General features: G+C 38.9%; 1 protein-coding gene across 8 annotated transcripts in view; it reads left to right on the plus strand.

Moving 5' to 3' along the window:
* The window catches only part of gpatch8 (G patch domain containing 8), a 197,656-nt gene that overhangs the window by 48,222 nt on the left and 135,789 nt on the right, over nucleotides 1-13,645 (plus strand). For all 8 annotated transcript variants that reach the window (XM_072561770.1, XM_072561775.1, XM_072561773.1 and 5 more), the window contains one exon: nucleotides 5,133-5,205. In XM_072561770.1, coding sequence (XP_072417871.1) covers nucleotides 5,133-5,205 — 73 coding nt within the window. The remainder of the gene's footprint in view (nucleotides 1-5,132; nucleotides 5,206-13,645) is intronic.

The following is a 13,645-nucleotide window of genomic DNA, read 5'->3' on the forward strand; positions in this document are numbered from 1 at the left end:
ATTTATTAATATTGCAGTCAGGGTAATGTCTCACTTCCTTCTTCCCTGAAAGCTTTATAATGTGCTTTTAATATTTAATTAGGTCAGAGTTGAGTGTTTTCATTTGTTGGAAGGCAAGCAAACATTCCCCACCACACAGGTGAGGTTGAGGGAGAATAGATCCTCTTATTTGATTCACGTAAAGTTAAAGGTTACAAATACAGAGGAGATTTATGGCTTATACTTATCTTCAAATTAGCTAATTAACCGGATTTCATTTTTTCCTCTATGATTTAAATAGCTTTTGACAAACCTCTGAGTTATTAAGAAGTCAAACTTTTATTATAATGACAGTAGCAGGAATAAATAGCTTTTAGGAGCATTCAAATTTTGTTTTTCAGATTAATCGTTGTAGCACTAGGTTTGGATTTTAAATTTGCTTTGTTGTTTTAAACAAAAAAAATCTGTACATCCTTCAAAATTGAAACTTGAGTTATAACATGCATATAGAATAAAGAGTGAAAATAAGGATTTGAACTTCTGTTAAAGTTTGGAATTATGTAAGTTACTGATGTTTAGAAGCTTGAGAAAATCAAACTTGTGTATCTTAACTTCTAGATATTATTTGTCCTTCTATTCAAATACAGCAAAATTGGCTATCTAAAGTCAAGTAATTAGGATGTAGAGTTAGTTATACAGCACAAAAACAGATCTTTTGGTCCAACTCATCCATACTTACCAAGTTTCCCACACAAAACTAGTCCCACTTGCCTGCATTTGGCCCATATCCCTCTACACCTTTCTTATTCATGTTTTATCCAAATGTTTTCAAAATGTTGTAACTGTACCTGCATTTACCACTTCCTCTGGCAGTTCATTCCACACGAGTCACTTTGTGTGGAAACATTTGCTTCTCAGATCCATTTTGAATCTTTTTCTTCTCTCCTTAAAAATATGCCCCCTAGTTTTGAACTCACCCGCCCTACGGAAAAGACCTTTGCTATCCACCTTATGAATGCCCCTCATGATTTTATAAACCTCCCTAAGGTCACCTATAAATCACCTTTTTTCCAGTAGAAAAATGTCCCAGCCTCTCCTTATAACTCGAGCCTTCCAGTCCTGGCAGGTTTCTGATGAATCTTTTTTGAACTCTCTTCAATTTAAGCATTTCTTTCCTATAGCCGCGCAACTAGAACAGTACACAGTACTCCAAATGTGGCCTCATCAGCATCCTTTGCAACATCAACATGACATCCCAACTGCTATCCTCAGTGGTCTGAGTAATGAAAGCAAGCGTGCTAAGAAATCAGCGGACTGTGTTCATTAGTTACCATTTCTTTTTGAATACACTGTATAGGTGAATTTCTGAGCGACAAATCCAAACAAGCAGGCAAAACACATCCAGAAACCAGAGCCACTCTCCCCTGTGTCAAAGTCATCTCCGAAATGACTGCCAGACTACTCAGACCCCTTCACATAGTGGTAGCCCACAAACCCACCAACACGCTAAAACAACAGCTAATGAACTTGAAAGACCCTATACAGATAACAAGCAAAACTATTGTCATTTACAAAACACCTTATTGAACACTACATTGGACAAACAGGCAGAAAACTAGCCACCAGGAGTCATGAACATCAACTAGCCACAAAATGATATGACCCACTCTCTCACCAGTATCTTTACAAGAGGATGGACACCACTTCGACTGATACAACACATTCCTCCTAGCCAAACAGAGACATGCATGAGAATTCCTAAAAACATGGCATTCCAACTGGAACTCTCTCAACAAACACAATGACTTGGATCCCATTTACCACCCCGCGAGAGAAAAAAAAGGAAATGACATCACCATAGGAAATGACATCACCAACCCAAGGAAACGCAAACATATAAATAGAAAATGGGCTACACCACTTCATTTGGAGGCTCACTGAAGATGTTACCTAATATGGTGACAAAGTGTTTGAAAATGCACCTTTCAGCTCAGTGAGTTAACCTCAACCTGAACTACAGATCCTCTCAAAACTTGTTCATCTTCCTTGCCTCTCCAAATACAGACAAATCCTATCTTTCAGAATCACCTCCAACGACTTACCCACCACTAATATGAAACTCACGCACTGCTTCCCTATTCAGTATATAATTGTCTGATTTAATAAAGTTATAGTTTTCCAATAGAGTTTTTCAAGTTAAAGCAGAGTGTTACATTTTTCAAATTGGTGCAGATTACTTTATTGGGTATAAACTTAGTCAGGGCAGATATTTTACCAAAATTACATCCTCCCTTTGGAGAAGGCAGTAGGTTTTATTGCCTCTCATTCATTGATCTCCTATTTGGAGTAAGTATTATCTCTTTTAAAGTTAGTTTTATTGTAGCATTATTACTGTCACAGTACAAGTAATTGAATATTAAAACATCTGATTAAATAAAATATTACTGGTTTGCTATAGCAACCACTGAAGAGGATACTGCTGCAGTTGGGCTCCTTTAAGATTGTATGGGTTAGTGAGAGATGTAGTAAATAAATGAGTATGTTTCTTACTCCAGGAATGTTATGAGAAAATTGTGGAGCCTGGTGTAATTCCAAAACTGAAATGATTGCCAGAAAAAAGATTTTTTTTTAAAAAATCACCTTTCGGTGAATAGAAATTTGAAAGCAATCGGGTTTTTTAATCAGGCAATATCTGATCATTTGAGACTGATTTTTAACAAGGTTGGTTTATTTATTGACCTTTGTACTTAATATTGTGGCCAAGCATAGTATGTGTCAAAAATAAACCTTTGTAGCAAATGTTCCACATCTTCATGATAATTTCAAAATAAAGATATTTTACTTGGTTTGTATCAGCCAATTAAGTAACTTGTGAACTGTATTTTTCTCCTTTACTAATTTTGTTTGAAAGAGGATTTGTAATTTGGTATTACAGCAATATTTATGAAGTGCTTTGATGTGCTGGTGCTAGGTTCTTACGACCTTTCAGAGATATTTTAATCAGCATTAGTTGTTTAACGTTCAGCAGGTACCTGTATCTGTTGAACTGCAGCGTATTTACAGCCTGTGTCCTTGACCTTGCAGTCTTGAGAAAGGTGAAAAAAAATTACATTATAAATATAAAAATAAAATGGCCTCTTTAAGATGTGTTGCTACTTCATCCAGTTATTTTGAATGGAATTTGCCTGAAATTGCAGCCGATACCAGAAAAATCTCTCTTCGTGAGCTGGGCATTTTTAAAAGAAATTTCCAACTTTCACATTGGCATTAAATCATGCATTATGATGGTGGAACTACTTAATATTGGCAGTTACCATTAGAAATATTGAATGGGGGCTATAAAACCAATTTTAATAGGTTACAAACTTTCACCATGCTCAATCTGTCATTCTTCTGTTCTCCCCCATTATTTCTTTTGATTCAGCTCTTTTTCGGAATTTTACTTGCTCCATCTTTATTACACTTCATAACCTTTGTTAAAAGAAATAAAGTTAACTTTAAAACATTTCATTTATCATGGTTATCCTCAATGAAGTTTAATTATGCCTTCACCTGATATTCCCATTCTTTTCCAACTGGGAATCACTGATGTGTATTCATGCTTGGGACCAACAAATTTCTCTCTCTTTCACATCCTGTCCCTTAACATAAGGAACACTTAATTTAGTTATAGAACTGCTCCACACTCCCACCTGAAATTGTCTAAAATAGCACATACTGGCTATTGTGTAAACATATATGGTTTAGTACTGCAGATTGTGGGTAATTTATTTGTTGATATGTGCAGAAGCTCAGTTCCAATATAGAATATCATGATATTAACCTGTACCCTCAGTTTATCACAAAAGGTATAAGACCAAAAGATACAGGAACAGAATTAGGCCATTTGGCCCATTGTGTCTGCTCCAGCATTGATCATGGCTATTAAGTTTCTCAAACCTATTCTCCTGCCTTTTCCCTATAACCCTTTATTCCATACCAATTAAGTGTTTGCTACATTATAGCAACTCTGAGGATTTCATGTATTGTTAACTCAGTAAGGGATTTTTCACATTGAAGAATGACCCCCTCCCACTATGGATATTGGACAGCATATAGTGAGTAATTAGAATTAGGACAAATATTCACTGCATTTTGAGCCAGATAAGGTCTTTGAAGAGTGTACATTTTTGAACTCTTGAATGGTTACTATGCAAAGATTGTTTCAGAAGCATCTTTTCTGTTTCAGCCAAGGTTCATGATGAGAATGGATGTTGATTCGTAATATATTGAAAAACTCTCTTCAGGAAGATCATTTGAATTAGCAAAGCAATATATTGCATTTCTAAAGTTAAAATTTGATTTTGATTGCCACATAGTTTAAGATTTGCTTCAAACCCAGTGGTACTGTTAGAAAATTGGAACACAGTCCTTGAAATTGAACACCATACGCCTGTAGCTAGTTAACCACTCTCTGTTCTAAGGAAGATGAGACATTACGCTTGCTGCTTTTTCCCCTTCCCCTACATGCACTAATGGTTCTTGCTATTAAACCTGTTGCTAGGCCTGTTCCATTCTAATTTTCAGTATTTTTGTTATCTTACACATGAAGTGCATCACAATCTGTGCTTGTGCTCATTTTGTAAATTTACTAACGTCACTGTTTCATTTTTAGTTAATAATGGCTGCATGCTGGTTATAAACCCAATCAAGTCTAGCCTGGATTTTGCTATGATCGTGTTTGGTTTCTAGTGGTGGGGCAGATTTTGCACTTACAATAATCTGTAGACAAAAAGCCTGACACGCAACATAACCAAATTAAAAGAAGAAGTTTAGTTGTCGCAAATTGGTGCTGTCAAGGTGACGGATATGGTTTTAAAAAGAGCTTGGTTTTATCAGTTATACTGATTTCAGTTCTTTGTTTCATTTTTTTTTTACCTTGCTTTCATTATTTAAGTGTTATGCACTGAAGATGCACAGCACACCATCAGAAAATAATCCCAAATTGTGTGAGCAATTTATGACATTGTGTTTCCTTAGGATGTCCATCTACCCCATTCCCATTAGCAACTTCTTGCATGTTTATCCATTGTACACAAAATATAGAAATATTGACTCAAAGGAAGTATGTATTATTGGAGTATTTTTGGTCTATTCTCTGTTCTGTCTATCAGGACAACATTGGACACCGTTTACTTCAGAAGCATGGATGGAAGCTTGGCCAAGGACTGGGGAAGTCTCTCCAGGGTAAGTTCAGAAATATTGTGTAATGTCACATTTTTTAAGAAAATGTTTTTGTGAACATGCTTAAATACAATAAAAGCATGCATGTGTTTTAGAATTTATTTCCCTCTACAGTATTATCAGGAAATTGTGAATATTTGTTATATTGTCTGGAAGCAGAAACCTGCTTTTAATTTTAATTCTTGATTCTATTTTTCTTCTCTTCTGTTCTCTCTGGTAATGTGATGGATTTGGCCAAAAGGTTACATTTGGGAAAATTTGAAACCCTAGCAGTTTCTTCAGGGTTAGATTAAACAATCATCTTCTCTGACATGCAGTAGTTACATATTAGAATATTGTGTAATGAATGATGGTTCAAAAACCTGACATTTGTTAAAAGAAAGAACTTAAACCTACGGCCTCTTTTCCAAACTATCACATGCATGTTGCGAACTGATATGATCAACTTGAATGATAGTTCCAATCATTTAAACAAAACTCCCAACTGCACGTGATATTATGTTGATATACTTGTAAAGGCATTTAATATATTGTGGCTATATTTTCCTATTTAATTTGGTCTAATCATTAGTTTGTGCTGTTCAGTTTCTCAGAGAAATTCCTGGAGTTAGTGTACGTGGGTTTAGTAAATCTTAAGTTGCTGATTATTTGTTGTCCTAGCGTTATTTTTTTCAAATTTATTACAAAAACAGCCTTTTACTCTGAATTTATTCTTCTAAGTGGTTACTATTTCTTATAATTTGATGTACTGCATACACACCAGTAAGGCATTAGAATTCACTCCTACATTTTCCAAGTCTGATGGAGGAGTGAATGCAGGCCATTTTCAGGTTTGTCTGAAATGAAGCATGAATTGTTTATAATGGAATCTTTTCAGAACTCTTGTCGTCATCACCAGCTCATGAACCAAACGTCATAGCTAACAAACGGTGGATTCAAGAAACACTTTGGGTGTTCATCAGCCATGTATGATATAGCAGCTGATGGTTTATTTTTTCTGCTCAGACAGAATAACTCTGGATTAACTTCAGTATAGTGAATTTGTGCTTATTAAAATAAGGGATGCCAATACTTCTCCATTTCAGGCATCTCCTAATGTCAGTCAACAATCTCACATCAAACATGGATGCTCAGCCACGGTAAAGCCTCAATATTTGATAAATCCAATCTCGGACGATGACTTGATGTTATAATAATGAGATTCTGTCCTACTATCGCTGCCCGCATGGAAGTCTTTCTGAAATTTTGAGTTTGTAAAAAACTTTATTCATAAGGAGCAGACTTGAAATTGTTTAAGTTTTTTTTGTTTGAAAGTATGTTTTTATATTCGTTAAGTAACAAGTTTTAATACTAGACAACAGAATAAATTAATTTAATGTATAAATATTTCCACATCAGACTTTCTTTCCAGTGAACAGAAATGGATTCAAATCTTCCTTGATGGTTTAATGTGCCTCACCAATCCCCAAGAACTTGTGCTTTAGTCTGGCCTCTTTCACAAAATACTCAACTGTTGACACTAGTTAATAAAGAATTAGAAGAGGCTGTCTAATCAGGATACCTTAAAAATTTAATTTAGTAGAGATGAAAGATCTTCCAACTCCATGTAGCAGAATCAGTGCATCGCATCTACTTTGGATTATACTGTAATTATCTTGATTGTGATGGGGGATTATCTAATCAGAGGCGCGTTTCGATGTTTCTGTGGCTGACAGCAAGACATTGGAATGGTGTGTTGACTCACTGATGCCAGGGTAAAGGATGTCTGTGTGGAATGCTCTGCCCCAGAGGGCAGTGGAGGCCCAGTCTCTGGATTCATTTAAGAAAGAATTGGATAGAGCTCTTAAAGATAGTGGAGTCAAGGGTTCTGGAGATAAGGCTGGAACAGGATACTGATTGGGAATGATCAGCCATGATCATATTGAATGGCGGTGCAGGCTCAAAGGGCTGAATGGCCTACTCCTGCATCTATTGTCTATTGTCTATTGTCTCCGGGAATGTGCAGAATATTCTCAAAAGGGAGTGGGACCAGCAGGAGGTTGTTGTACGCGTTGGTACCATTGACATAGGAAGAGAAGGGCATGAAGTTCCAAAGGAAGAATATGGGAAACTAGGCAAGAGGTAAAAAAAGTAAGTCCTTGAGGGTAGTAATATCTAAATTACTTCCAGTGCCACATGCTGGTGAGAGTAGGAATAGGATTATAGAGCAGATGAATGCATGGCTGAGAGGCTGGTGCAGGGGACAGGACTTCGCACTTTTGGATCATTGGAATCTCTCTGGGGTAGAAGTGATTTGTATAAGAAGAACTGTTCGCACCTAAATTGGAAGGCGAGCTGGGTCTTGGGGAGATTCCCAAGTGCTACTAGTGGGCGGGGCAGAAGCCCCAAAGAGAGAGTGAGAAAAGAGAGAGGTCTGTGGCTGATACAGTTGAGAAGAGGAGCAAGTCAAATAGTCAAGGCAGAGAATGAGGTAAGACTTATAAATTAAACTGTTTATTTCAGTGCCAGAAGCCTGACAGGTAAGGCAGATGAACTCAGGGCATGGTTGGGAAAGTGAGACTGGGCTATCATAGTTATACTTCCTGAAGAAGGGCTTATGCCCGAAATGTCGATTCTCCTATTCCTTTGATGCTACCTGACCTGCGCTTTTCCAGCAACACATTTTTAAGCTCTGATCTCCAGCATCTGCAGTCCTCACTTACATCCTAGTTATACCAAAAGATGGCTCATGGAAAGGCAGGACTACCAACCTATTGTTTTAGGGTATACAGAGGAACCTTGATTATCCGAACAAGATGGGCAAGCACTATTTCGTTTGGATAATTGATTATTCGGTTAATCGATTCAATGCGTCTCCTCTGAGGCTCAGAGTTTTCTGCTCCCTGTTCAGGAGACAGCAGCACACCGTGCGTGAGCCCCCCACCTCATCCAACACCCCTCCCCGCCCGCACCCCAACACTGCCCTTGGGCTTCACCGCCCCACCCCTTGTGTGCCCCTGCTCCCATCAGAACCCACCCCTCCGGGACAGCCGGAGTGGACACCAACAGAAAGACTGCTGCTGGTTTTGTGGGGTGAGACTCCAAATCGCGTGCACAGAGACACAACATTTTGACAAGTTCCACCATTGCCCTGTACAGGACAATGTTAGAGAGAATATCGGGGAAGGTGGGGGGGGGGGGCGGGGTTTCAGGTTCACACCTGTGTAGAACTCCAGGGAAGGTGTGAAGGGAGAGAGGGAGGGCGGGAGGTCAGTCATTTGGAGACAGTGCCTGGGATGTCCTGGAATGTTTTCAGCAGCATTTCAGTGAGCTGATATAATTTTTAATCATTGTAAATGAAAGACTTGCACAAGTTTGAAACCACTCTTTGATGTAATGTTTCTATCAGGATCTCAAGATCTCCTTCAGATAACACGATATTTGGATAATTGATATTCGGATAATGAGGTTCCTCTTTAGATGCTGAGGGAAGGATAGAAAGGGAGACGAGAGAAAGGGTACTGGCATTTTTGGTGAGGGATGACACTATGCATGTACATAGGGAGGATATTCCCGAGATTGTGTCAGTGAAGCTATTTGGGTGGAACTGAGAAATAAGAAAGGGATGATCACCATTTGGGATTGTATTGTAGGCCTTTCCAGTAGTCAGCAGGAAATTGAGAAGCAAATATATAAGGGGATCTCCGATATCTGTAAGGGTTGTAAAGGGGTGTTTTAACTTTCCAAGCAAAGACTGAAACTGCCATATTGTTAAGGGCTTGGATGGAGAAGAATTTAAAAAATTCTTATTCAGTGTACAAAAAAAAATTCTTATTCAGTGCATGGATGAAACTACTAGAGAAGGAGCAAAACTTGACCTTCTCTTGGGAAATAAGGTAGCATGAGTGACTGAGGTGTCAGTGGGGGAGCACTTTGGAGTGAAGTAACGCAAGTTTGTGGTGGTGATAGAATCCTGAAATAAAGTTCTTACAGTAGCCTCGTTATATATATTAAATCTTACATATATTAAAATTCCATCACAATGGTGTTCCGTTGTTTTATCTATAGTTCACAAAGGTTTGAGACAGGGAATGGGTTAAGCATCTGTTAAATGGTGTTTGTTACTTTGGATGTGCTTGGGTGTCTGTCCAGTCTGCCTGCATAATTAAGAGGTATTCATCTTTTTGCCTTTTAAGTTAGTGAATGTTAGTAAAAGTACTAGGTCTATATCCTCTAAATAAGTTAGAGATTTTACCTGTACTTAATAAAAGAATAAAGGATATTAACCTGACTACTGCAGCTGGGTAGTGAGGTTTGTTTATGATTTGCTGATGTGAGTTTCATTCATTCATGCAATTTCACATAAGCACTATTTTGACAGTTTCTTAATAGGATAATGACCCAATTGAAAGGTACATACTAATTGGGGAACTATTTGGTGTTCTGTAATCTATTCAGGTCTGAGACACTGTTGGTAAGGGCTGATTAATAATATAATGTTTTGTGGAGATTTGATGGGGGACGGTATTGTTTATGATACTGACACCTATTCAGAGGTAGCTATTGATGTCAAAATAGGCCTGAACACTTGTAGCAAAGGCTGATTAGGATTGAAGGTGTGAAAAAGTAGTAATGGGTTGTTTTAATTTGGTCTGTCCTGTAATAGGAAAATATACTAAACTGCGGGTTTATGAATGAATGAAACCGTAGTGTGGTAGGGAATGAAATGGAAGCGCGGTGTTAGCTTGTGCGTGGGTGAGTAAAGGAGTTATGAATGAGTAAATATAAAGCAGTGGTGAGTGGGTTAGTGAAGAGACTTCAAATACAATATCTCACGGGCCAGTGATCATTGTTTTAATGTAGTGATGGAGAAGGGTGGACTGGATTTAAGAGTTAAAGTTCTAAATTGGAGTAAAGCCAATTTTGATGGTAAAAGGCCAAAACTTTGAAAAACTGATTTGAAGAGGCAGTTTGCAGCTAAAGAGACAGTTGGAAAGTGGGAAGTCTTCAGAAAATGACATAACGAGAGTTCAGTGGCAATATGTTCCTATTTGTGTAAAGGACAAGGAAGGTAGATGTAGGTAATGCTGGATGACTAGAGAAATTGGAACTCTGGTCAAGAAAAAGGAGGAAACATATGTCAAATGGGATCGAGTGAATCGCTTGGAATTTAAGGGCAGTAAGAGTACACTCGGAAATCAGGAGGGCAAAAAGGGGACATCAAGATAGCTGTAGTAAATAGGGTTAAAGAGAACTCAAAGAGATTTTAAAGTACATTAAGGGCACTAGAATAACTGGGGAGAGAATAGGGTCCCTTAAAGATCAGCAAGGTCATTATGTGTGGAACTGCTGGAGATGGGTGAGATGCTAAATGAGTATTTGACATCAGTATTAACTGTGGAAAAGGATATGGAAGCTGGAGAACTTGGAGAATTAAATAGTGACAATGTGAAGAATGTCCATTTGACAGAGGAGGTGCTGCTGGATGTCTTAAAACACGTTTAAGGTGAATAAATCCTTGGGACCAGATTGGATATATCACACAACTTGTGGGAAGCTTGGGAAATAATTGCTGGGCCCCTTGCTGAGATATTTGTATCATTGAAAACTGCACTTGAGGTGCCAGAAGACTTGAGGGTATATAATATGGTGCCATTATTTTAGAAAGGTGATAAGGAAAAGTCAGGGACCTAGAGACCGGTGAGCCTGACGTCTGGTGCTTAATTGTTGGAGGGGATTCTGAGGGACGGGATCTACATGTATTTGGAATGGTAAGGACTGATTGGGATAGTCAACATGGCTTTGGGCATGGGAAAATGTGTCTTGCTAACTTGATTTAGTTTTTTTTAAAGAAATGATGAAGAAGATTGATGAAGGCAGAGTGGGGAACATTGTCTGTATAAACTTCAAGGCATTCAACATGATAGACTGGTTAGCAAGGTTAGATCACGTGGAATCGAGGGAGCGATAGCTGTTTGGATACAAAATTGGCTTGAAGATAGGAGAGAGAGAGAGGGTGATGGTAGCAGATTGTTTTTTGGACTGGAGGCTTGTAACCAGTGGTGTGCCAGAAGAATTGGTGCTGGTTGCACTGCTTTTTGTCACTTTTGGATATGATTTGGATGTGAATATAGGAGGAATGGTTCATAAGTTTGCAGATGATACTAAAGTTGGTGTAGTGTTCACAGAAGGCGATTATCTCCGAGTACAATGAAACCTTGATTAGATGGGCAGATGAGCTAAGAGGTGGCAGATGAAGTTTAATTTAGATAAATGTGTTGCATTTTGGTAAGGCAAATCGGGGCAGGACTTATATGCTTAATGGTAGGGTCCTGGGGAATGTTGCTGAACAAAGAGACCTTGGGGTACAAGTTCATCATTCCTTGAAGGGGAGTCATAGGTAGACAGGGTTGTGAAGAAGGCATTTGGTACACTTGCCTTTATTGGTTAGTGCATTGAGTATAAGAGTTGGGATGTCATATTGTGGCTTTACAGAACATCAGTTAGGCCACATTGGAATACGATGTTCATTTCTGGTATCCCTGCTATAGAAAAGATGTTGTTAAACTTGAAAGCGTTCAGAAAAGGTTTACAGTGATGTTGCCAAGTTTGGAGGGTTTGAGCTATCGAGAGAGGCTGAATAGGATGGGACTGTTTTCTTTCGCATGTCAGAGGCTGAGGGGTTACGATACAGAGGATTATAAAATCATGAGGGGCTAAGGTGAATAGCCAAGCTTTTTTCGCAGGGCAGTAGGTTTAAGTTGACAGGAAATATTTAAAAGGGACCTAAGGGGCATCTTTCTCATGCAGAGGGTAGTGGAGGCTGGTACAATTGCAATATTTAAAAGACATTAAGATGGGTACATGTACAAGAAGGGTGTGGAGGGATATGGACCAAATGCTGGAAAATGGGACTCAATTATTGTAGGATAGCAGGTCGCCATGGGCAAGTTGGACCGAAGGGTCTGTTTTCGTGCTGTACAACTCCATTCTATACTGATCTTAACCTATCTGCTGCTGGACCTGAATCTTTTAGCAAATAAGATGAGGCTGTTGAATACCATCTCAATAACTATTTCAGGGAAAGAAAGCATTGATAGAGTTCTTGACAATTGTAACACTTAGAGAACAAGCAGGAGTTTTCCATCTGCAAATTCTTTACCAAATTCGGCTTGCATAGCATTCCCAACCTAAAATGAGTGGTGGTCCATCCTACTTAAAACTTTGCAGATTTAAGTAAAGAAGTTAAGTAAAGAAGTTAAGTAAAGAAGTTAAGTAAAGAAGTTAAGAACTTTGTGGGCGGCACGGTGGCACAGTGGTTAGCACTGCTGCCTCACAGCGCCAGAGACCCGGGTTCAATTCCCGCCTCAGGCGACTGACTGTGTGGAGTTTGCACGTTCTCCCCGTGTCTGCGTGGGTTTCCTCCGGGTGCTCCGGTTTCCTCCCACAGTCCAAAGATGTGCAGGTCAGGTGAATTGGCCATGCTAAATTGTCCGTAGTGTTAGGTAAGGGGTAGATGTAGATGTAGGGGTAAGGGTGGGTTACGCTTCGGCGGGGCGGTGTGGACTTGTTGGGCTGAAGGGCCTGTTTCCACACTGTAAGTAATCTAATCTAATCTAATCTAACTTTTATATAATAATGGAAACTTAATAATGAAAAGTAAAGGAAAGAACAGCTTCAGGAAATCTGAGTGCTTCATAGCCTATGATTGTTTTTGAGATGTAGTAACTGCTTATAACGTGGTAAAATAGGGTATCGAGTTTGTAGATCATAAGGCTCTATAAACACGAAGCTGGATTTACTCTTGGGCTACTTCATTCACAACAACCATGGCTGATCTCCCATCTTAGCTTTACTTTTGGTACCATCCTCATACCCTTTCTTTCACTCAGCATCCAAATATCTTCTGATCTTGTTCCTTCCAGAAATATAGTGACTGAGCATCCACAAACATCCCCCTGAGTCAAAGAATTATCAAGGTCCATAACCATTTAAGTGAAGGCATTACTCCTTTTCTCCGTCCTCAGTGGCCAACCCCATATTTTGAGATCAGTGAAAGACCAGAGAGAGAGTACAAACTCAAATTGTGTACAGCTTGGAGTTGAACTTGCAGAAGGTGGTGTTCCCATATATTTGCTGCCTTTATCCTTCAAGGTGTTGAAATCGCAGGTTTGGAAATTGCTTTTTTAAGGAGTGTTTTTGGTCATTGCAGTGCATCTTGTAGATGGACACTGTTACTACTGTGTTTCAATAATCGAGTGTGTGAATTGTTGAAGGTGATATTGTTGTCCCGTCTCCCCCTTAAGTTGAAGCAAAATCCTCAGACATGGCATAGTTTTACTCCTTCATCTTTATTCTGGACCCTGGAGGGAGTGAGAACAATCGCCCAGTGACATGAGCTCACGGTCTTCTCTGGAGCAGCAGTTTCTCAATGAACTGAGTAGTCATTTTACAGGAGGACAAT

The sequence above is a fragment of the Chiloscyllium punctatum genome, chromosome 42, assembly GCF_047496795.1.
Source record: "Chiloscyllium punctatum isolate Juve2018m chromosome 42, sChiPun1.3, whole genome shotgun sequence".
NCBI classification, from domain to species: domain Eukaryota; kingdom Metazoa; phylum Chordata; class Chondrichthyes; order Orectolobiformes; family Hemiscylliidae; genus Chiloscyllium; species Chiloscyllium punctatum.